The 25974-nt window shown below is 37.9% G+C and overlaps 2 protein-coding genes and 1 long non-coding RNA gene across 13 annotated transcripts in view; 1 reads left to right on the forward strand and 2 right to left on the reverse strand.

Moving 5' to 3' along the window:
- LOC105202395 (kinesin-like protein KIF2A) overlaps window positions 1-15815 on the forward strand; it is a 41985-nt gene extending 26170 nt beyond the window's left edge. For 3 of the 10 annotated variants that reach the window (XM_026131950.2, XM_026131946.2, XM_039459159.1), the window contains 10 exons: window positions 1138-1269; window positions 3591-3737; window positions 5081-5111; window positions 6421-6835; window positions 7038-7611; window positions 7862-8111; window positions 8223-8377; window positions 8462-8668; window positions 8845-9019; window positions 9435-11139. In XM_026131950.2, coding sequence (XP_025987735.1) covers window positions 1138-1269; window positions 3591-3737; window positions 5081-5111; window positions 6421-6835; window positions 7038-7611; window positions 7862-8111; window positions 8223-8377; window positions 8462-8668; window positions 8845-9019; window positions 9435-10546 — 3198 coding nt within the window. In that variant the 3' untranslated portion in view covers window positions 10547-11139. Of the gene's footprint in view, window positions 1-1137; window positions 1270-3590; window positions 3738-5080; window positions 5112-6420; window positions 6836-7037; window positions 7612-7861; window positions 8112-8222; window positions 8378-8461; window positions 8669-8844; window positions 9020-9434; window positions 11140-11220; window positions 11314-12881 lie in introns of those variants that run through there. The other 7 variants (XM_026131952.2, XM_026131947.2, XM_026131953.2 and 4 more) reach the window with 5 other exon arrangements.
- LOC120359831 lies at window positions 11-2399 on the reverse strand. Its single transcript, XR_005576623.1, has 2 exons — window positions 1910-2399; window positions 11-1475 (listed from the first exon to the last, which is right to left on the reverse strand). It is a non-coding gene; the product is annotated as an uncharacterized LOC120359831 (long non-coding RNA).
- A 538-nt stretch (window positions 15816-16353) lies between the features above and the next one.
- LOC105202416 (protein mothers against dpp) lies at window positions 16354-24966 on the reverse strand. 2 transcript variants are annotated; one of them, XM_011170928.3, is made up of 3 exons: window positions 24350-24966; window positions 21603-22933; window positions 16354-21521 (listed from the first exon to the last, which is right to left on the reverse strand). In XM_011170928.3, the coding sequence occupies exons 2-3, from the start codon at window positions 22850-22852 to the stop codon at window positions 21362-21364; spliced, it is 1410 nt and encodes a 469-aa protein (XP_011169230.1). In that variant the 5' UTR covers window positions 22853-22933; window positions 24350-24966; the 3' UTR covers window positions 16354-21361. The 2 variants fall into 2 exon arrangements, with proteins under 2 accessions (XP_011169230.1, XP_025987786.1); XM_026132001.2 differs by lacking the exon at window positions 24350-24966 and adding an exon at window positions 23543-23780.
- Window positions 24967-25974: the final 1008 nt, after the last annotated feature.

A 25974-nucleotide genomic window follows, 5' to 3' on the forward strand; every position in this document is an offset into this window, starting at 1 on the left:
TGCTGTTCTTAGCATGTAATTGTACTCGAGTATTTCTTGATACATTTCGCTTTTTCGAAAAGTAAAAAAAGAGTGACTATTTACATCATCAAAAGATAAAGTATTATATTCATTATGCAACATACTTTCATTTTTATAACAATTTTATACATTAAACGGAATGTAATATACCTGTGTTGAAATAATTCGGAAGTTGTATTTTGTTTTAATCGACTTTCTCATTTTCGCAGAATTTACTAAAAATACAAGTATCTAGTTGCCTGTGTGCATGTTTCGTTTCCTTGGACAGAAGTGTCCAAGTCTATTTTTTCTGACGTTTATGGGAGATAATTGCGCTTACGGTCAACTTTCTCCCTCGCGATCTCGCCGCGCTGAACAGCAATATTTCAATTCCGCACATCCGTAGGTCACGGTTATTTAGCTATTTTCAATTCCGCAATGCTTATGCAATGCCACGGGGCTAACGTGCAGGCCGCTAACGGGGGCGCAAATCTATTTCCGACAGGCTCGCGAGTCCACAGATTTACCGTCAGTCAAGTCGATTCGGTCGAACGTGACTTTTGCAAAAAGTCGCGCGATACAACGGATTAGACTCGCGAGAATGTGAATGTTTCCAATCTCATCGAAACAAAGTATCATACGACTTAATAATCTTTTTACGATCAGTCGCGAACTTCGGTAGCAATCTCGTTTAACATCTCATAGATGAAGGTGGAACTCAAGAGAGTAACGCATTAATTATTCATCCTGTGTTAATGCAGAGATTTTTTTACGAGATTCCATTAATTCTTTCTCATAATTTTACGTTCCTATCGCGGAATTAATTGTGCAAGATTTATATTAGTACATAAATGTCCCAACAAAGTTTTATTCCACGGCGAAAGGTAATTTGCGTGAAAATAGATTAATTCGCGAACTTTGAAATTCTAAATGTGTTACTCTGTCATTCGAATAATTTTGCTCTACTTTCACGCATCGCAGTATCGTAACGCGTCAACTTTATTGGTCCTAAGGGGAAACCAAATGACTGGCCAATCCCCATAATGTCGTTTCTACTTAAAAATTGATGTCATTCGCGCATTAAATAATTAAAAGATACAATCTAAAAATATTTGAATGCATATATTTATTTTCCAGGTGGAAATCGACTCAATTCTCGCTTTGAATCGTGATTTGAGCCAAAAGATGGGACCACGAATAGAAGCTGAGACCATATGTGCGCTACCGCAGGTGATGAACAACCACATGTTGGCGTCCTCGAGAGCGAGGGTACGTATAGTTAAATTTTTTAAATCTTTTCACAACGCATGGTCGTAAACGTCGAACGGTGCGTCCCAGATCATTGTCGAGCACGTATTCGATCTATCGAATCGATTGTCAATCAAATTTCGGAAGGTGCAAAAACCATCGCTCTTTCCCCACGTTCTGTTCATCTCGGAACCTCGGAGACTTCCTAAAAGTCGGAATCGGCGCACCTGTAGAGAGAAATGTTAAAGAATTAACAACGTTAAATAACTGAGGGGAAGCTGAGGTTTTTATTTCCGCTATAATTTATCTGAAATTTACAAACAGGTTTTAGATTACAGGAATTTGAAGATTACTTATCCGTCCGATAGATCTCCGCGAAACAGCAGTGCATACGTGTACTACTGTTAGATAAGCTAACTCTCGCGAAAGTCTCGCGATTACTCAGACGTTGATCCGTTAATGACCGCGCGCGTGCCACTTTGCGAGTTGAATTCTGCGCGGGACGCGTCCGCGTAAAGTCGCGGTCGATCATCGACTGCCTTGGCAGAATTCTGTTTACCGGTTGCCCGGGCTACGTGAAATAACCTCGCTCCTAATATGGAAAGAATAATCCGATCCCGCGTCTCGTGGCGTTTACACCGCGGTAGGCATGTTCCAGTACCTGTACATCTTTCAGGTAGGAGTCCCCGTCACTCGTAATCGGTCCACCACAAGCCTTCGAGTCTGACGTGACGATGACACGGAGTCTGATCTCGTCAGGTCTCCGGCTTCCCCGTCACGTGGTGGCGACCGCGTCTGAGATAAACAATTGCGACTTCCGCTGCAAAATTTGCATCGTGCGTTTGTTGCTTCTTTCACTCTCGTAGAATTAGACAAAGGCTTCTTGAGATAGATCCCGTGTTTATCCTGAAAACAGTTTGTAAATGTATGATTATGTAGTCTTTCCTTACCAGCAATTACTTGTGCGATAATCACTGTGCATTATGTGTAACGTATACATATGTGCTGCACAAGATGTCGTCGAAACCGCGCATTTTCTCTGCAGCAATTCTTAAACTGTATATAGCTTGAAAGTAAAAGTTTACTTACCATGAGAAAAAAAAATGGTTGAAAAACTAAAATATTTAGTCCGATACGCACAATTAATTGGGTTGATTCAACAATTATTTAGTTGCACGAAAAAAGATGTAGTTCATTTATATTAACCATTCCAATTTTTTAACTAAGAATTAAATCAACTCAATATTTAGTCGTGCGCATCAGACTAAATATTTTAGTTTTTCAACTAATTTTTTTTCTCAATGTAGAATTTATCGAAATCAATTTCTGTGCGTCCAGAAAAAAGTTTCTTCGAGTAAAAAACATTTGTGCATTACTATTACAGTTAAAGAAAAGTTTTTTTGATTAAAAAAAATTTTTTTGTTGTTTCTTTTATTAGAATTAAAAATAATAATTTGATTATGCAGCGTAAATCTTTTTTTAAATGAGAGAAATGTATTTTTAAAGATTAGAACAACCAATTATTTCTTACATTTCTGTCAGTGCTTTCTTTGAATTAAAAAATTATTTGTTTACATTAAACAATGATTTGAACAAATAATTTATTTACTCAAAAATAAAGACTAAACGTCATTTCTTGAAATCAAATAAATTCTTATTTTCCTCAAAGATATTTTCACATCAACTTAAAAAAAAACCAAGTTACAGAAAAGATTTCATCGATTTAAATATAACTTTGTTCTTGGTATGGAATAACTCGCTTTTATATTTTTATAAAAATTGAAAGAAATATAAGAAAATTTGTGTGCAACATATTTTGATATAAATGATATCAGAGGCACAGTTAGAAGCAAAGCTTAAAAAGTGATAGTTAAAAGCTTAAAAAGTGATAAAATTCGAGGATCTAAATGATCCATATAGGCTCGAATGTTCAAGGATCCAAAGTTCATAATCTTAGAGCACAGGGTAAATTTCCTCAAGAAATTCTCGAGCCTGCAAATAACGTCGACAATTGGACAATCGACAAAAGTCAAAAGTCTCGCGCGTCATTTCCGCTACTAACATGGTAACATCTTTTTTTTCCTCCATGGACGCTGCTCATAATCACGGACCTCGTGTCGACGATGGACCACCAACCACCCACCCTCGGGCAAAACCGATCGATAACAAACCGATCTCGAATACGAAACTCACATCGTCTCGGCCATCGCTCATCCGCAAAATTGCCGTCTTTCTTGACGACTCTCCCCCTCATCGATCCCCTCGGTGGCTCCGTCGACCGCGGGTGTAATCGTCCGATTGATTTACGTAAAACTGACCGTGACCGCGATCTGCGGTAAAAGGAGCCGGACTCTTCGGCTGAGGAGGACGAGGGGGTCGACGAGTCGGAGAACCAAGAGGAGGGCTCCCTCGGACGCCATGGTGGTCACACCACGAGAAACGGCCTCGCATCCGCAACGCTTCCTGTACGAGTCACATCTCGTCTCTCGGTAACGCGTACCACTTTCCCTACCTCCCCCCCCCATCACCGCAACAACTGCAACCGCAACACGCAACCCCCTCACCGCAGCAACAGAGTCCTTCGTGGTCGCCGAACTGACCTTAGCATCTTCGAGAATGCTCGCTTTTACGATGTCCCATCGCGAGTTTTATTGACTTGAATCACGGCGCACGAGAGAATTATGTACGGCAGATACGGTGCATAAATCAATCTTGACAAAAATCATTTAACTCCGCGGAAGATGATCTTATCACTATTGATCATTGGAGAGCTGACATACATAATACATGTAATACCTGTGTAATCGAATGAGAGAGCGATGTATCGTAATTTCATGATATTTTCTATGTCATAAATGCTTGGCGTGCACACGTGGAAAATATCATGAAATTCATACGCCATGACAAGAAATGATATTGGAAGATATATGCGTAGTTTAAATAATTATTTGCGGTGTAATTTGTGGGCACATTGAATTGTGGCACGACAGACTGATGTTATTCACCGTCATCGCGAAGCTCGCAACTGCTTAAAATTCAAATCATTGTTCCTTAAATCATTACCTTGAAACATTGTTTTCAAGATCGATAAAAATGATGTAGTTTGAATATTTTTCACCTTATTGATCCGCATGAATTTTAAGATTTGCGTCAAGCGTGCCTCGCATGGAAGATGCTAAAAGGAGCGTTCGTCCGCACCTTCTCTCCGTCACGCGAGAGAAACGTTGGCTTTTTCCGAAATGTCCATCCACCAGAGCACCGCCTAGTCGCTACCATTCTTTCTTTTTACCTTTTCGCACTCTTGCTTGAATCCGACGGGGTCTCGACAGGTGGAGGAGCCATCCCGGCGAGAGTAGCTGGCTGGCGACTTAGCGGAAGATACACAGCCGACAGCCAGCGAAATCTCGCCACACGGCGGCGGAGTCTTTCGTTTTCCTTCGCGGAAACGCTCAGTTTCGTGTGAAACGAAATGGAAGATCGCGCGGCGCGATTGCCCTACACCGTGACTGGGTCAAAAACCGTGTCGTTATGTAGAAGGCGATCGATATGCAGAAGGAACGCTCGGGCGTGATTAACGGGCGATCGATGGCGAACCGTTTCTTATCTCTATCTCTCGCGTTCTCGCAAACCGTGTCCGGCGCAAACCGTGTCGGCAAAAAGATGTATCATACACCCGGCTTCGGAGGAAGCACCGTTTTATTTTTATTTTTCATTTGCAGCACCTCTTAGATCATAAGCCAGCAAACACACCCTCTCTTCGTTGCACGAAGAAAACGCCATCGTATACACGATTTAAAAATGACTGAACGTAGTCTGTTTTCTTTATTTTCAGCACTCCACCAGGCCGTCTATCCCAGTGAAAGGTACGTTAGCAACGTTCGATCCTTCTCTATCTCGTTACACTTACATGTTAAAATTAAGCGGCGATGGCTACCGTGTACTCGCGAACGCGTGAAATCGTGACGATTACAATGAACAATTCCGCGCGCGCGTGTAACGGGGCGATCTCTGTATTTTCGCATCTCGGAACGTTTTCATCGCAAAGTCAATTTCTTGGCCGCTTTAATTACGCGCGGCGCGATAAAACGATGTGTGTGTGAGTATGTTTTTTCAATTATATCGCTACGAGCAAAACGGATATAGAAATCTAACGAAACCAGACTAATTGCACGCCACCACTCCGCCGCTCTTCGTTCGAAAAGGAAGATCAGCGAACGCGGAAGGAATGTGTGCTTCCCGATTCACGCGCCGACAAGCGATGAATCGGGCTGACGGCCGAACTTTCGGCGTTCGATAAGTCAATTTCTTGGCCGGGTCGGTCGCGTGTGTCGTCCTAGTCTTTTCAACCCAGATAGAGCCAGGCGACGACGAGCCTTCGCTGCACGTGTGTATACGGCCGAGCCGTGACTATCGATATTCGTGCGCCGTGTGCAAGGCAGGCGGCACAAGGGCAAGGACCCCGACGGAACCTACGGTACGACGTGCTGCAGACCGGCCAAGGGGGTATACCTCTCTGCTGACCCTCCCTCGAGCACTGTTCGATCTACCCCGCCGACAGTGCGCACCTCCCGGCGGAACGCCACTCTCGTTCGCTTCTCTCCGCGGCTCGGTTTTTAAGACGTTCGAGAGATTTCGTGTATGCCGCGTTAACCATGAGATTCGACCCGCTCGCCTATTGCTTCCGGAGGAAAAATAAAATCCGCGACAGCGAAAGTGCGGCCGTCATCGATAACGGTCAGATCCTGACGCTTCGAATCGAAGACGAAGACGCCGGTAATGCGTATCATGAGTCTCGTGCCTCGGTGATTTTGTGACGTCTCTACTTATGATTGAGCGAAAATTTGTGCCTAATTATTTCAATTTTTAGCTCGAGATAAGCGTAAGGAATCGTAAAGTAAATGTAAAAGTGGTTTTGCAATCTTGAAATGTTTTTTGTAGTTTTTTTTTTTATACTAACTTTGGAAACCTAGTTTTTCCTCTCCATTGATATGTAGTGATAAGAGAAAAAAAAAATATCAGATTCGAGGCGTCAGCGTGAAAAGGATTGATCACGCGAGATCAAAAATATGATTTGTGTTTCCCGTCTGATGTTAATCTCGACGAAGTCGGGTTCGATCGCCAAGGGTAAGGAGGACAGTGCGGGCACCATTAATCCTCATACCAATGTTTCAGCGGGTTCGAATAGGCAATTGTCACGACCAACTGACCGGTCCCGCCCGACGAACATAATGTCGTCGACCACGTCGGTGAACGGTCACGAATCGATTTCCGGCATCACTGGACGCCGGGAACAACTCGAGAACATACCGCCGACACCGACGACGACCGTCACGCAATGCAACCTGACCCCGGTGCAGAATAGACAGCAGAAACAGGCGCAGCAGCAACAACAGCAGCAACAGCAGTTGCAGCAAGCCCAGGTAGAGAATGGCCGGGGTAGGCGATCCAACGTGGTCAAGGAGGTCGAGAGACTGAAGAAGAACAGGGAAGAGAGGAGACAACGGCAAGCGGAATTGAAAGAGGAGAAGGAAGCATTAATGAATCTAGATCCAGGCAATCCAAATTGGGAGTTTCTTGCCATGATAAGGTTGGTACTGTTTCTCGTATTTTTTGCGCTTATCGCTGAAACAGTATGACATTTAATATGCGATGATTAGAGTTACTTCATATAAATATTGTGTTGATCTTCGTGGGGATATATCCGTATGTTTAGATAATGTTTCACGATTGATAGGAGATAAGGAGATACGTCAACTGTATTAATTTATATTTACTGGTTTAACTTCTAGGGAATATCAAAACAGCATAGAATTCAGGCCGCTGCGGGAGACCGACGCCGTGGAAGATCATCAAATCACGGTGTGTGTGAGGAAACGTCCACTTAACAAAAAGGAGCATGTGCGCAAGGAGATCGACGTGATCAGCGTGCCTAGCAAGAATCAAATGGTGGTACACGAGCCGAAATCCAAAGTCGATCTCACTAAATTTCTCGAGAATCAGATCTTCAGATTCGATTATGCGTTCGACGAGACGTGTAACAACGAGATAGTTTATAAGTACACGGCCAAACCACTGGTACAGACGATCTTCGAGGGTGGCATGGCAACATGCTTCGCGTACGGTCAGACCGGCAGTGGCAAGACCCATACAATGGGTGGTGATTTCAACGGCAAGACGCAGGACTGTAAGAAGGGCATTTACGCCATGGTTGCCAAAGACGTGTTCAAATGCCTCAAATTGGCCAAGTATCGGCCTCTAAATCTGGTCATATCCTCCAGCTTCTTCGAAATCTACTCCGGCAAGGTGTTCGATCTTTTGGCGGACAAGGAGAAACTGAGAGTTCTGGAGGACGGCAAGCAGCAGGTTCGCTTTTTATCTAAATTGAAATAAGAAATTTTTATCAGGCTTGAATAATTGCTAAATTATTAAATAGTTAAAAGTCGTGTCAGTTGCTTATGTTCAATATTGTGCCTTTATTTTTAATTTATTTTTATACATATATTAACTATCTTTCATTATCAATAGAGTTCTAATTCAGTTAGCAATTATTTGTGATTAATTAATCTAGTTCCAGCTTAATATATTCTGAAATTTTTTTCATGCCTGACAATAGGTACAAATAGTCGGATTGACGGAGAAGGTTGTGGAAACTTGCGACGAAGTATTAAAGCTAATACAGCACGGGAACAGCGCCAGAACGAGCGGTCAGACTAGCGCTAATTCTAATTCTTCAAGATCACACGCGGTATTTCAAATAATAGCGCGCATCCCGGGTACACACAAGGTGCACGGAAAGTTTTCACTCATCGATCTTGCTGGTAATGAAAGAGGTGCCGACACGTCGTCCGCTAATAGGCAAACCCGTGAGTAAATGTGTAATCAATCCTAAACGACGACCTAAATGATCTAAATTGACTGTAATTAACGTCTGCTTTAGCTTTGTGAGTAATTAATGTCTTTATTGAAATTTTTAGGAATGGAAGGTGCTGAGATCAATAAATCTCTATTAGCATTAAAAGAATGTATACGTGCGTTAAGCCGCAAGGGTACACATTTGCCTTTTAGAGCGAGCAAGCTGACTCAAGTATTAAGGGACAGTTTTATTGGTGAAAAATCAAAAACCTGCATGGTAAATTGTTTTATAGTTATGTTATTATGGAACAAGAACATCAAAAGAGAGATAGACATTCGAACGAGCCTTATTCGTTTCTAGATAGCGATGATCAGTCCCGGGATGAGTTCCTGCGAGCACTCCCTAAATACGTTGAGATACGCGGATCGAGTGAAGGAATTGGCAGCGACCGATCCTACGGAAATAAAAGCTTCACCGACGGACGACGATCGGGGTATGAAAATCGAGGAACAAGGAAATAACAGCGTGTTATCGGATAGTGATTTAGCGCAGCTTCGATCTCTCAATGTAAGTGATTATATAAACGCATTAGAACAAAAATGTTTTACGATTACAAAACAAATAATTACGCAATAGTATTTAATTATTATTTATTAATGTTTAGAAAAATTTATGTGTTTAAACGTAATAAAAATGAGATAATTGTCAATTTTGTGTGAATTGAATAATTTTTTTCTTTACAGGAAGGTGAACTGTCGCAAGATTTGTACACCTTCCATGAGGCAGTATCAGCTCTGCAAATGCTCGAAGAAGAAGTGTTGGATACGCACAAACTGGTCGTGGATAATACGACTAAATTCCTTAACGACGCGCACAGTGTATTCAGCGCGACTCACGAGGTGGATTACGATCAAGAAGGTAAGACAAATTTGTTTCCTTTTGCACATTTACGTTTTTTTCTATTGGCTTTCCGTTTTGTTATTGCTTTAATTTCTTACACTGCGTTGTGCTTGACGGTGTACATTCGTTAAGAAGAACGAAAACACAATTTCGATGTATTTCTTGTTATCATACAGAAACTTTTTTTTATCAAGAAAATGAGTTTTTAAATACGAAAAATTGATATTATTTAATGAGGGTTTTTAGCATCAGATTACTTATGAAAATTTCCGTGGTAAAAATTCACGGCCATCATGCTGCAATAAGTAACGAAAAAACCCTTTTAAACGACGATTTGTATCGTTTTTGTTAAAATTAGTCCGTCAATAATTCTTAGTAAAGACTTAAAAAGTACCTACTTGCCGGTATCACAGTACATCGCATTTTATGACAGATACGCGCAGTAAGACTAAGGCAAATTCAATCGTCACGTTAAACCGCCACCGGAGCAGCAGCCCGACAAACATGACGATAGTGATAAACGACGACGACACGGACAGCGACACGCATACTTTAGACACAACGAAAGTAGATATAGACGTCGATAAGAATTCGTTGATGTCTCCCTGGAAGGATGAAATGAAGCACAGAAGTGATTTTAGTTGGAATGATACCGAGGAAGACTCGGATGTTCTTCTTTGCACGCCTATCAGGCCCATTACCACGAGAAAATGCATAACGACCGGTCGCCTTGCTAAAAAGAATTTAATTAATAAAGGCACGCCCCGCACGCCCGTAATAGAGCGTTCTATTCAACGATCCAGAAGCCAACGGATCAAATTGTTCAGTACTGATAAAAAGAAGTCTCAGAAATATCATTGGTCTGGTACATTCCGTGCTCAAACAAGTCCTAAGGACGTATATTGTAACACGTATTATTCGCCTCGCAAGGATAAACATAATATAAATAATCAATTGACGAATTACAATTATTATTGCAAAAACTTTGCGAAAAAGAAACCCGTAAACAAGGAAAATATCTTTTATCCGAACAAATTCGATTCACAAACTATCGATGATTCGGGGGAAGAGGATTTGAGGAGCAACCAGTTTTGTGCCGATATTTGCAGTGACAATGAAGGATATAACAATTTTAAAGACTACGGCACCAATCAGAATAACGACGTTCTGTCTGCAACATTTAGTGATGTTAACATAAATTTAAGACCAAGAAAGACGATGGATGATAAGAATAAGAATTTGTGTGACGTCGACTCTCAAGCAAATAATAGCATTGTTTTATGTTGTGAACTTACATATGATGCCAATAATGTTAACAAGGAAGATGATAATCTTTGCAATGCCAAAGAATTTGTCGATCCTTCGATAAATATCAAATCAAATACCAAAAAGATGACCAATGATACTAAGGAAAAATCCGTTGTTCCACGAAATTACTATAAAATTTGGTACACTCTGCTATCTATCCTGAAAAACGTTATTTTATTTTTGTTGCTACCAATAGCGTACATTATTTTTTTCGTTTACATACAAGAAAAAGAATAAGACAGGGTAATATATAACTATCTTTACATAAAACAGTCATGCGAATCAATCCTAAAGTCTTCGAATGCGCTAGTTAAGGGTGAAGTGTAATAATTTTAATTTTATCTTTTATTATTATTATTTTTATTGATTTATGTTTAGGACAGGATAGTGATATAATATTTTATGTCTTTATATGTATATGTTAGTGATGTAAAATACTTGCCCGTGAAATGCTGTTACATAATTTTAATCCTTTAATTTTATTTGAATGAAAATGCATCCCTTCGAGTTTGAGCACTTGGCTGTGTGTTTGAAATGTTATGAATACTAATTCTGTGTGCCATGTTATGTTAAATGTATTTTGATGTTGCAACTGCATTTTTTGCGTAGCACTCGTTTTTTATCCTGTGACTAGTTTCTATTTTAAGATTTAAAAAATTTTTAAACAGCATTTTAAATAGACAATCTACTACAATATACATGACATTTGTATTAAATCACGTATTTTATATCATATTACAATATTTTAGTAACATTGTTAGTTTTTACAAAAAAAATGGCTGGCCAGTTTGGATTAACTACAGCATAAAATACAATTTTTTAGGTGCCTATACTTGTACTTTTTACATAAAAATCAAACTGCATTGTATACCTGTAGGAGATATTTATTGTAATGCCAGAAAACGTTACAGATTTGAGGCGGAAAAGAACAAAGTTTGAGTCACCCTACCTGAGGAGTTTCTCGTTGCGTAGACGTCTTATAGAGAGAAAACTATTTTCCGACGGTACGACAATATTATTCGATTAACAATTCTATAAAATAGTTTCAGAGAAACAGCTTGTTTTAATGTGCACCATATATATATACTAATAAACGCGTCACATTATATTATCATCTGGATATCACACACGCATTTCAAATATATTCCCAAAAATAATATTTTCTAGTGATTTGGTATCGAGAATTTTGCTACTGTAACGTCAGAAATGAATTTTCTTCTCATCTCTTTTAAAAATCATCATTTCTATCAGACTATCGTATATTGCGATATTTAACGAGGTATTAAAGTTATTCAATTATTAAGACAATTGAATTATTTGATCTTTGTCTATTATTATTATATAAATATATTTGAAGAATATCAAATTCAAGTCGGACTTATTATTTGGAAATTTGTCTCTAATAGTGTGCAAAATAGATACAAATTATATTTATGCATAGTAGCAATACATACAAGGTCTCTACAAGGTTGTAGAGAAATTAATATACTTCATATTTTTTTCTTACGCAAACAGATATCCTGGAAGGGTAAACTCAACATTTTTTCTTTTCTTTTATTGTTGTTACATATTGTATTTTATTAAATATAATATGTTATCACAAGTACGTTATCTTGTTAAATGAAATATTAAATAATTTTATATATGTATGTGCTATAGAAATAAAATTTGAATGACATGAATTTTAAAGTGTTGTATATAAATAAAATATGATTAGTATGTATATTTTAGAGGAGCGTAAACGCATTATTTCATATATTTACACAAACCGAATCCTTGTTCATAAATGTTATTTTTGTGGATTATTGAGCTAATTGCAGTGCGTCGCGTTAAGGATAATTACACATAATCACGTTTATAAAAGAACTGCTTAATGAGTCTGGCTTGTGTGTTCAGCTTAAGCTTCAATTTATGTATCAATATTTAATTATATTTATGTACATGTTCACATTTCACAAATAATGTTCGCATTTTAATCTTGTAACTTTATGCGCTTTTAGACTGATTTATAAACAACTACAAATAATGTGATAATACATAAACGTATTCCCAAACCTACAAATAATGTGATAATACACAAATATATTTCCATTAATTTTCATAACTATGCTTTCATGCAAAAGTAGCAGCTTCTATTTACAATTCAAATAGAAAGTTGGAAATAAATTAGACTTAAGTTATCTTAAGGGTATTTCGAATCACTAATGATTACCGTTTTTACTTAACATTAATTACTTGTTTTTATGGGTTTCATTGCCATGCGTGTTTATTTTGACTGAAGCTTTAAGACGTTACTAAACTTGTCACACGATCAAAAAGCTCTCAGTATTTACATCTTCGACTGAACGAGTTAAAACAGCAATGAAACTCGATGACACATATGTCTGTTATCCACGTTCTAAGAAGATGCTGTAAAGCTAGATACGATGCTCAAATAAAGCAGGGAAAAAAGCGCCAACGTTGTAATACGTCATCTCTATGTATATCCGATTTAATCCTTAACTACGCTAAGCCGCAATGTGTCTAATCATGCTCTTGGGTGCTCTGACGGGGTGCGTGTTATCTGTTGCAGCATATGCCCAAAAGTGGGAGCAGCTTTTAATACAGCAACGTGACATTCTGAACGCTGCGCTCGATCAAGTCAGCCAGTTCCGCGGGCAGCTGTTGCAGGAGGAACAAATCAGCCAGAAGATGACCCGAACGCGCAACATCACAACGCGGTACAATTAAGGATGTTATCTTTAGCGAACGCGATAAAAAAAAAGACAAAAAGTAATTATATCTCACCGGTGAAAAAAAAACAGTCCGCTTCTTATGTGTGTATCGACTCTTAATTACAACAAGCGCGCGCGCGAGAAAGCAGATATACCATGACACTAGTGCGACAGTCATAGGACACGCAAACTGTAACAAAACTTCGTCTTGCCTTCGAAATTGCTACGAAATGTACGTCGTTGAAGTAGCAAAGAGTTCATAAATCTCACCCTAGTGATCTTGTATCATATAACGATTCTTCTCGAATGATTCTCCGTTGCAAATGAACAAAATAAGAAGAGAGAGAAAGAGAGAGAATTTCGCAAGAAGGGATATGTAAACCGGACGATATGGCAGTCATAATAACAATAATTGCTTAAGGATTCACATCAGCGAGAAATTAATTACTTGTTTTTACTACATTAGATACTGTTCGTCTCGGCGGGAGTCGGCGAAAAAAACTTTTTAGCCAGGATTTCTTTAATGCCTCTTTTAGTTTAAAATTAGGAAATTTTAAGCGAATATACGGAATCGCTCGCGAAGATGATAAACGAACACGTTTTGATTTTCGGAGATCAATTTTTGTCAGTATCATAATTACGTATTTTTCTGCAAAACGGGTTCTTATGTATTTTACATGTTTCCAGGCCGCACCGAGACTAGCAAAATTTTAAGCCGTCAACGACACGTCGATACTTTCAATTATCCGTTTTTGGGATGCAAAGCACTGTCGCGAATAATAATGCGTAAGCTATTACGGTGTCAGATAAACACTTTTTTTTAGGCTGTAGAGAATGCTAGGTGTATTATTACGAGGGGAGATCCCATGTGTATTATTGGATAAAGGAAAAAGCCTTAGTGAGCCGATTTGTCAGAAAATAGAACAGACATATGTCACGGCGATATTTTGTACACATTCATTTAACACACACATACACAAGTGCACACGCGCGTAGTGATCGACTCTTTCGTAAGCCAAATAACGACTGATTTGGAGAGGATAAAAAAAAAGATGTAACTCTTAGCACGTAAGAAGGCAACTATTCAGCGACGCTCATTCGGATATTTAAGTTTCTTAGTATTAATATCGTCGATGGCATCAAACGGTCCTCTTTTTTTTCTTACGTTATTAAAAATATGAGATTAAAATCTTCATTTGATTTATCAACGCATACTTTTGTGTTTTCTTCCTCACACTGCAATCGCAAAACTCGTGGAATGGTCTCGGCGCAAGCTTCACAAGGCTTTAGTACGGATACGTCCAACGGAATACCGTCGATTTTTATCACAGTTATAGCTACCGTGGTGAAGTTAACATCTTCATCTATGGACATATTTTCTTTAAGCAAAGAAGATCAAATCCTCGTAAGATGTAAAGCAATAAATTCTTATCCTGTCCCGTTTTTGATCTCTACATTCTCTAACATACATCATGACAATTGCTACCATGATGCTAATATTATAATATCTGAAATTAATATAAAGACAGCAAACAACATCCTTTGGCCAAAAATATAAAAACTCGTTTAATAAAGCAGAGTTAAGATTCACAGTGTTCAATATTTGTGTATAAATTAAGAAACGTAGAAATGCTTTTACTATCGGTATATATGTATATTTTTTCTCGATTTTTATTTGAACACTGTCTAAAATATTTACCATGTCTTGTTATTCGTGCAGGCAAATTGGTTTTATCTTATTACGATTTGTTGATCATACATTGCATTATAATGCCAATTGCAAGGAAATGTACCGCACTGCAGTTGCACTAGACAATAGACAGTTAAGAAGATTAATATAACGCGTATCTCTCTCGCACGTCATACGACTTATCTCTCTTGAAGATTTTATCCCAGATGCCTGCTCCCCTGTATAAGTGTAAAATCGTGTGCGTGAGACTCGCGAGAATAACAATCATTATGTGTACGCTCGATTTTTTTTAAACGTAGAGCCGTTCTAATTATGACTCGAGGGAGTTGCTCTCAGTCTCGGAGCTTAGAGATAAATTAACAAAGTAACAATAACAAACGCGCGGATAGATGGGAGTAACGGAGCACTGACATTTCTGTGTTGACAAAAGATTTACGATTTTTTATATAAATATATAAAATACTTATAGAGCGCGCGGAGTTGTAAAGAAATTGTTTGAGATTACTGTTGTATTAAAGGGCTAGATAGTCGTACACGCCGCCATTAATGCCGCGCATTAATTTATCGAGTACGTATTATTGATCGGAAGCTGTGACCACATGTTAGGGAGTCATGCTTCATCTATCAAAACAAAAAAATCATTTTTCGCTACATATCCTGATGGTTGCTAAATATATATCACCTCGATCAACAAATACTAATCATTTTCGAGGCAGGTCGTGACTGCTTTGACTCATGCACGACTATATCCTCATCGTCGAGATTTATGATTTTCTTTAAGACCATGAAAAATATTCGCGTCTCACTATCTCGAATATAGTATTTTTTAATAAATATAGTAGCGCGATAGGGAAAAATGAGGCTTAGCAATCGAAAGATGTTAATATACTTATTATTTTTTTATAATCGTATAATTTATGCGGAAGAGATGAGTGAATCAAAGATATGACACGTACTCCTTCGCCCCTCCCCTATTATATGTCGTACTTAATGGTCGACCTCTGAACTATTTTAATTCGATGTGCACAGAAAATATTTGGATACGTATGAGAGGTTTCACGTTGTTGCTTTATGAATGAAATAAATCAGATTGAAAAATGAACATTCCGTTACGTTACTCATCCTAATAAGCACATCTCAATGAGATTAAAAAAAAAAGAATACAAGTAGAAAATTGGTTTTATAAAGCTTCTAATCTGCATATATATATATATATTTTTTTATATATATTTTTTTTTTTTTTATCTTTATTTTTATCTATAAGTTTCTCATAATTTATACATTTTTTTTTCCAAACTGAAATACGGACTTTGTTTTAGAAACGTAAAAGTATTCATGAATTTTTTGAGATTTTTTTTAACTATTTTAAACGAATGAAAAAACAATCAAAATCAAGAAACTCGTGATAGTATGAAGAAGGTACCATCTTTTTTAACTTGAGGGTTAATTTTAATTCTGGTTCTGATTTGTTGAATTTTAATCCTTAATCTTCAATATGATCAATATGATTTTCTAATATAGGCTTTACAGAAATATCGAACTTATGTTAAATTTAATTTTGCTAAAATTTACTGCAATGCATCAAGAGGATCTGAGAGGAATGGATTGGTAAATCGCGTAATTGCGTAAAGAGCATCATATTCAATGTAGATACACAGGTAGGTATTAATTTTATTTCGTACTTGGTAGAGCTGCACAAGACAACGATTACCAGAAATGCATGCGTAGACAGCACAGGTGAGGGCGCGTAAACGTGACCGAGCGGATAATTTCTTTACATGCCGAACGATACACAGTTGATTACGAAAAATTTATCCTAAGAAATCCGGTGTTCCGCGAATGCATAATCCTGATAGGCTAGCTAAAAATTTCGCCAAGCAACGACGGAAAATCTTATCGGTACGCAGAGCGCTCGATCAGAGTGCTGGGACATGTTTCATTCATTTTTTTTTTCCATGGTAACAAAGTACGCACTCTGCATACGCAGATCTGTTTAACTAAGCCAACCATTTATACTAGTTTTTCATTAAGAGCCTAATCTCTTATCATGTAATATGTCACATATAACACAAAGATTTTCTACCATTTCTTCACTACATCATATACATATACATACAAACATACATTTTAGATATATGTATGTATGTACAACTAAAATATCATTTCTGTACATAAAATGTCTTTTTCACCATAAAGAAAGGAAGAACGTGCGAAATAAGGATGTACTGCATGCCGTGCTTGGCAGCTAACGCGCGTCAATTTCGTATAGTCTTACGATAACTACGTCCTATTTTCTCGCAGAAGTGGCTGTATAGAGGTACAGGAGGGCTCGTGTGCCTACATCGTCGCTGATAGTCGCGAACACGATGCAGCCACATGAGCGTCTCTTGGGGAAATCTCGCGCAAAGGGAAAAGGAAAAAGAAAGAAACCCGCAGTTATCTTCTCTAACGGTACATAACGTGGAATGGATTCTGAAGAGAGACGTGCTCTCGACACGACTAACGAGATTTAATATATTTACAGTCATTGACGTGCGGAATATGTCGCGAAAGCCCGTTTCCAAATCGCACACTCTTCAATCGTTCATCTATTTATTCTTCACGGCCTTTACATTAATAGACGGCTTTTCTATAAAAGGAACCGAGCGTTTCTATTTCAACGAGTGGGCGTCTGGAGCATTCTTTGATCTAAAAATGATTTGTGTGTGTATGTGTGTGTGTTTACATATATATAATGTAAGTTATATACATATGTAATAGATTAATAAGAAATATGTATATTACGTGTTAATATATAAAAAATATTCATGTTTATATTTAAAACGATAAGAGTCAGTGACGTGTCGATTGGCCGTTTGCAGCATGTTGTACAAGCATCATTGTAGACGCGCTCAGTTTCTTCTATATATTTCCAAGGCACGAGAGAATTATCTTCTCCAAGGTAGCTCGATTGCAAAATTTTGATTCACATCGCACGACTGTAATCATTAGACAAATATGTTAAACAAACAAGACTCGATATCAGGCAACTACATCTGATTAATGCATAGCTATACGTATACTACAGTGTGTGACATTACAATGCAAATAAAGAGCTGTACATTTATTTTACACGTGAACAATCGAGGGAATTCTTGTACAATTCTTCTCCTCTCGGAAGGAAAAACATCTATGCACTTTTAAATACATATTTCACCCCTTTCACACGTTCCTGCTATTATACATTTTTAAAAATTGTATATATCATGACACTTGTATAACTACATAATATAAAAGGCAGCCAAAGGCACAAACTTGGGCGGCACGCAACAAAGGTATAGTGTTCCATCGATCCTTGAGAGCATTAAGTTTGAAGTCGATTTCTCGCAGACTTAAGTACGCCTCATTTTGAAGATTAGGCTCAAGGGCTTGGGCAAAACTGTTTTGTAAACGGGCTTCGCGACTAATCTATATTGATAATCAGTTAGCAAGAAAACGATGTGATAACGTGAAATATAAGCTGCAAGTATAATCTTGCGTATAAGACACTCTTCATGTACACGCACATCTTAATATAATGCATCGTGCACGTTTCCAACGTGACAGAGCTTAACGTGCTGAAAAGATTTCGTAACATCATTCTTAATCAATAGTTCATCGACGCAAATTACAATCGCTAAAAAAGATCTCTAATTCGTGTGCATTTCTTGAAAATTCCAGACAATATCAGATCACATCTTGCAGAAAGGAACCAATTCGTAGAAAGATTTAGAAAGAAATGATTATAAAGTATATGGCATTTTTTTCCTACTTACTTTTACAGTTTTATCTTCTAATACAGAATACTGATCGGTTCCTTCGCGTACAAAATTCGATCAGATTAGTTGTATTGAACAATAAATTTTCCTCAGAACAGGCTGAAAGTATCTTATATTTTACTCTATTTTTCTTGTGGTTGTCAATTATTGTCTCCATCACTTGTGCAATTAGCGCAATTGTACCACATTATTTTAATATCGAGTAAATTCTGTTTTACGTTTGTACCAAACATCCTATTCCAATTGTATCCAATTATAAGTTACACCTTATTCTTTATCACTTAATTAAGCAAATAGCTTATCTCTTAATACTTTTTTGTCTATTATGGAAAAATTATAATGCTATTAGCCAAATAAGCCTTGTTCCCCTTTCGTACTTTCTTCTGTTTATCACCAAATTTGCCAAATTGAATAGCAAAGAATCACAGCTAGGCACACATCGGCAAAATCAGTGACAGGCAAATGGCAGTGAAACAAGATGGTATTGTCTATATAATTAGGCACTGTTAATATCTGACGGCTTTTAAGACACTCGGTAAAATTGATGTACTCATTCGAGACAATCGATTTAAAACTTTGGAAACATGATTAAATACAATGAAAGAATTGCATTTTTTGATGAAATATCACAGTGCGTAAATTAAACATATGCGAATATTTTATTCTTTTTGGCACTTTTTGTAATGTAAAAAAGTAACAAACGTAATATCAAGCTTAATTCCAATCGACTGGTAAACTCTTTTCAAGCAATGTATAAACTTACTAATAGATGACTTCTTTTCATTACACACACACATACGTACACGCACACACTTGTATATACGTGTGTATGACAATTCTCATCAAAGAAATATGTACAACACATAAAATTTCATATATTTATAACACATAAAACTTACCTAATCGTGTACTGTTCTTAGGAATTGTTATACGGAAAAAGCATTGAATCGCACAATACGATAATCGAGAAAAGTACAATGCAGTGTAATGTACGCAGAGATGGAGCGCAAGCCGTGAATCATAGATCTTTCTATAGATTAGCGAGTTTGTCGTTTCAATATATCATCGGACGCAGTTAACTTTACCAACAGTCAACGTGAGATCAACGTCCAATGTCTTACAATGAAATATAGATCGCATCGTTCATCAATAAAAGCCCGTAATCATAAGTAATTTAATGACAAATTTGAGTAGATCTATATATATGCAAATGTACTTTAAAGCACACACATAACTTAACAGACATAATCATTAGATTATGCTTAATTCAAACGACAGAAAATATCTTTTCTTTTCACCTCTCATAATTCAGAGAATTTACTTTCTTCATTGCTCTTTCAAGCAATTTCAATTATATATGCATCTTTTTCAATCACATTAAATCTTAAAATTGTCTAAGACTTCAATTAAAAGGATTTTGTTTCTAGCATGACACTGACAAATACTTCCACAATAAGTTTCCATATAAAATAAAGTATTAGACTGATGCATAGATTTGAAAAATATTTCTTTTTATATATAATATATATATATATCATTACTAACTCTCTCTCTCTCTCTCTCTCTCTCTCTCTCTCTCTATATATATATATATATATATATATATATATAAAATTATATATGTAATTATATATATAATTCTGTCCCTATGTAACAGCCAGAAGAGTTACAGTGTGTACATTCCACAATCACGATAATTTTCAGAGATTACCGTTAAATATCTTTCTTTTGCGCAACTTCTTATAAGTTTTTATATTTCTTTCAAATATTACATCTCTCTCATTCATTTCATTACCATTTTTTTTCATATATTTTAATGTAAATATAACATAGGACAACTTACTGTAATTGTATTTCGTCTGTGTATAGTTTTCATAACTCTCATATGGCAAATATAGCCTATATATATATATTTATAAACTCTTAAAAGTCGAGACTAATTGTCCTTTTTTTAAAGGGGATTCCTAAAGTTCTGTTTTATTCGAAAAAACGCGATAACTTTATGACAAATTTTCGTATATATACTTTTTTTAGAAATCCCTTTCCAAAATTAAAGTATATACATTAATTTATGTCTACAGCACGGATTTCTGTCTACAGTACATTTTTTGAGAACGGAAAAAATGTTTAATTTAGATCTTTTTATCATTTTTCTTAAATCAATATTTGCTTAATATAAAAGCTCGACAGTCTATAATTACAAAATTGAAGTCCAGACATGTAGATTACACGAAGAAACGACGACGAATTCTTAGAATTGGATTTAGACACTTAATTTGATGCAAAAAGTTTATCTATATGTATGCGATGTGGGCATAAGGAGTTGCAAATTTGCTTTCCATGCCAAAGTTTCAGGTTTAAACAGTATAATTCTAAATCTGCCCAGGAAAGTCTCTTCTAATAAACCGTTCGGAAACCTACAGTTTTAACTGTAGAAACTGTTAAAACTGTAGGACCCATATATCTACGGATGTATGCAGAAGAGACAATCCTAAACACTGACAAACGTATGGCACGCAAAGAACAATATATGCGATACATACAGATATTGACGTAGTATAATGATATTTTGTAAATCGTATGTGCGGAAGTCACCGTTTAGTCGATAAAACTGACGTCTTTAGCATCCCCTTAAGACATTCTACATAAGATGAGGACGCAACAATCAGAAGTGTTAAATACCATTGAAACTTCTGATTAGCTGTCGTGTTTATGACTTGCGACTCGCGTTTTATGTCTTATGCAGAATGGCTTAAAATAAATTTCTGTGATGCGTGCATATTTCCAGGTAGCACAAATGTTCCAGTAATATTAACGTTACTGCACAATATTATTGGAACATTCCATTTGCTTATGACACCGAACTTATGGCGTTGTGGGGAGGACCCATTTGCGTCAACACTTTGTCTAACCATTGCAAAGGTCCATGCAAATGAGCCTCGATCCAACAAGGAGTCGATGTAACATCCTGTCTATGGTATTCCGCACCCCATCCCTTCACGAAAGACATTCTGGCAATGAAAGTCGTAAATGTAATTATACATTTATTATATTAGAAAAATTTCTTATTGTAATATTGTGAATGAAGTTACCTTATAGTGCACATCTTCGTTAATTCATAGACAGCTTCAAACCCATGGTTCACACTCTGCGACAGAAGCTGGGCAAATTCTTGATTGTTGAATATTTTCAATGAGCATCCCGGTGGAATTTTACAAACTGTGCTGGGATGAAAGCCATGATGGTGATTACAATTCCTAGATTGTACAAATATCGCAGAATCCGAGAGACATTCGGCATAAACTTCTCCCCCGACATAGTACAGATGCACTCCTTTGCCTATGTGCCGCCTTGTATTCTCTATTGTAGAATTTCGATTTACATTGGACAACTGTCCCAGGCAGAAGCGATCGGAGTTGTTGCTCGGATTTGTAAAGCCGTCAATAATTACGGAGTGCGAGTGACAATGAAACACCTCGCCCACTCGACAATTCAGCTCGTAATAAGCGATCGAAGCCCAGTAAGATGGTTCTTGGTAACATACAGGTATGGCCGATTCAATTGACGTGCTTGTGTCCATCGGAACAGAATCCGACGACGTGGTTTGTCCGGTCTGAGAACCATCTTCGGGCGGAGAGTACGCTGGCGGCGGGGTCTCTGGTAATCCATTGGTACCATACGGGCTCTGAGGATTTGGCAAAGTTGTGCTCCCTGGACTGGGCACGGAGCCGACAGAGGACATGGGCGACGTCGGATTGACACCGCTTGTGGAACCGGCATTGAAACCGCTGGATGAATAGGCCACATTATGAGGCATGCTCGGATCAGCCAGCTGCTGAAATGGCAACAAGGAATGGCCAGGAGCATATTCCGAGTGTCTAGGAACCAATACCGGTGGCAGTACCGGGCTCTCTACCCTTTTGTAGTGGTAAGGATTGATGCAGACTTCCTTCTGCTTGGCAGAGAACGGATACTGACACAGCTCTAATGGCTTCAATTCGTGATGCGATTGCAGATCCGGCCATCGCCAAACTCTACAATATATCACATGTGGCAAGCCCTTGCGATGTGAAACCTGCAATCTGCCATCCAAGCTTCTAGGAATCGTTACGCATTTACTCGGTGTCCCGGGGCAGCTCAGCGCCCGTTCCAGTTCCTCAATCGCGCCTTTGCGCTTCTTCAATTTCTTCACTAACGAATCCACTGCTTTCTCAGCCCATTTCTCTTCCTCGTCACCTTGCTTCCAGCCAAGCAATTTTTTCACAGCGGGGCTGGTGAAGGAGAACAAACTGTTTAACGAAGACATAGGTCCAGAACTTGAAGCCCCTTCTTCATCATCCATATTTAAAAGCCAATGTATCAATTAAGAGCAATGGATATGAATAATATCCTTGCACACATCTATAAAGACTTTGTCAGCAATCTGAAATCACAGTGACAATGTTTCTTAATTTATGAGAAGTGCTAAAAAGTGAAATAATTCTACTTTATACCATAGTTATGTGAAACAAGTTCAGTGGATACTCCTTTCTTCAAATTCTTGAAAAAAGTAATTTTATATACATAATCCAATTTTTGTTTTTTTGAGATTTTCAATCAAGTCAACTTCTCAAATTACAAAAATGGATACATATGTGATTCAGCAAGTTTCAAATTTTTAGAAAATTTTTAAATTATTTGAAATATTTGCACGAATAATAATGTATTCAAAAATTCGTGTATTGTCTAATTTATATTTTGATTTAAAAACTTTTCTACTTTCCAAACAATTAAATTTAGAAGTTTTCTTCTGTTGTAGTGATCATGGTGCAAAGAGTCATGCATCTCTGTGCTGAAGATCCGAGTTCAAATTCAACTGATCAGAAACATCTGATTTTATTCGATTGCTACTTCTCGGAAAGCAATGGCAAACCACTGATAATATCTTGCTAAGAGCATCCCTCTAACAATAAATTAGATCGTTTGGAACTGGCATATAAACTTGTAGACATATAGCAATTTTTTTACAGCAGGCTGATGGACAAGAACAAACCGTTTAACGAAAACATCTGTGTAAATTGTAAACAGTGCACACCACCACAGGAATATGTTGAGGGGTCACTACGCTCCGACAAGAGTCAAGAACTGGAGAGTTTCTTCTATCGCGCGCCACGGTGGCAACGGTGCTGGACAAAGCGCGAATTCGTCGGTCGACAATCCGAATTTTTGCGATGCTATTTTTACAGGAATGCGAATTTCGGCAAGCCTCCTCCCACCGCTGCGTCAACTCGCTGACAAAGAGCAAAATATAAACCCATAAATATTGTAACTTGTTTTCAGACGACAATCATGAGTTCCAAGTTCGAACGTCTAATGCACTCCGAGTACGTTGGTTTGACGAAAATTACCCGAATTTCAATTACAAAAATATTTATTCAATCGGATATTAAAAACTTGTCGACTTCGATGGTATACGCAAAAGCGAATTCACCCCCGTATCCTACTCCAAAACTACCCATCGTTACATTTATTTAGCGACGCTCTTCGTAGGAATGAATTCAATTTTGCGGATGACGCGATTTTCAAATGCGGAGCAAGATGGTCCGGCTAACGTCGCGCGCGCGGTTAACCGCGCGGCGGAGCCAGCGCTCTCGTCGAACGTATCTTGCCACGGCGTAGAAGAGGAAAAAAAGGCTAAGGAGAGAGAGAGAGAGAGAGAGAGAGAGAGAGAGAGAGAGAGAGAAAGAGAGAGAAAAAAAGGAATCTGACGCGCCGGAAGCGCACGCTGAGACTACACCCTTCCCCGAATCGGTGCGTGCACCGCGCTCCGCCTCGTAAACGTCTTGTATGTAACACTTACGCGCGACTCCCCGGCGATTCAGCATTGTTTTTACCACTGTCTCCCACTCTCGCCGCCTATCGTCGATCGACGCCACGCTCTCGCCATTACGATCGCTCGCCCAGCACAAAAAGCGCCAGCGGGGTTATCGATTGCGCTGTTCGACTGCCGAGGGCCCCTAGCCCGGACCCGAGCGCGCGCGCGGAGCACCGGGACGGGTGCTGCGATTCCGCGAAACGCGCCAACGGCGACGAGGGATCGATCCCGAATCAATCTCGCATCGCGGCGCATCGCCGTCCCGCGCCGCTTCACCCGCGATTCCACCCAGTTGCCATTCCGGATTTTCGAGCGCCAACTACTGACGAATGTTGACGACGACGACGACTACGATGACGACGGCGACGGCGGTAGCGATGGAGAAATGCGACGGACGAATCCGTCGTGGCGGCTTCTCGAAGTTTCGAACGAACGAATTTGCGGAAAATTCGCACGTAATACACACTTACACCTCGTTTCGTTCTACGGAAAGCGCGCTCGCTCGATTGCCGTTAACTCTTGCGAACAGCGATACTTGACGCACGCGTGCACACACTACGTCTATCTCGCACGCGGCGACACTCTACGACGAATGTTTACTCGGCGCGGATCGCGCCGAAGCGATGCGCTTATTGCCGTTTGCAGCTAGAGACCCTGCAACAAGAGCGATTTTTCATTGGTTACCTAAATCCGCCATATGTAACAGTCCAGCAACCGCGAATTTTAAATATAATTGAATTCTAATTGCCAATACGTGCAACTGTTAAATTGAATAATAAATTAGTAGGTTTAAATAAATATATATTTTTCAATTAAATTTAGTTAAAATTAATAGCTTATAAAATTTAATCACGTTAAAAATTGCACGACATAAAAAAACTATTTAAAAGTTACATTAACATTAAATAAAATCAAATTAAGTTAATTTTGAAAAGCATTTATATTAAATTAGAAATTCGCAAGTTTTTAAAATTTAATTACTCAAAACAATTAAAATATAGATCAAGCAAATTTAATATTTTATTTGTAAATTATGTTTATATGCTACACCATGCATTTTATGTAAAATGGACTTTAGACTGCTGGACCAATGAAAATCTTATACAAATCAATATGGAGTCTTCGTGCTGGATGTTTGGTCCAATAATCTCATGCTCCGTATGCATTTCATATGGAATGGATTTAAGCTCTTTATACAGCATTGCAAGATGATAATTGATACTTATTTTGTAGTTTTTTTACACATATAATGAATTGTTTGTTTTTGTTTTTATCAGTGGAAACCTTAATTTACATAAAATAAAAGCAACAAGCTCAAAAACTATTAAAATGAAATATTATTTAAATACAATGGAAGAAATAAAAATATAAGAAAAAGAAATAAAATTCACCTATTATTTATCAGTCAATGTACTGAATATTGCCTCTTTCTCCCTTCTCCATATATTGCTACACATACTTCATATTGTCTCCCTATTTATTTTTATCACATATTTTTTTGTGCTTGTTTGATAATCTTAGTTTAAAACATTAAAGCATTTTTAATATATAATGCTTTCATACTTTTGATTCTAATACTACAATTAACAAAACAAAAAAAGCAACAATAA

The sequence above is a fragment of the Solenopsis invicta genome, chromosome 16 (genome assembly GCF_016802725.1).
Source record: "Solenopsis invicta isolate M01_SB chromosome 16, UNIL_Sinv_3.0, whole genome shotgun sequence".
Lineage (NCBI taxonomy): Eukaryota > Metazoa > Arthropoda > Insecta > Hymenoptera > Formicidae > Solenopsis > Solenopsis invicta.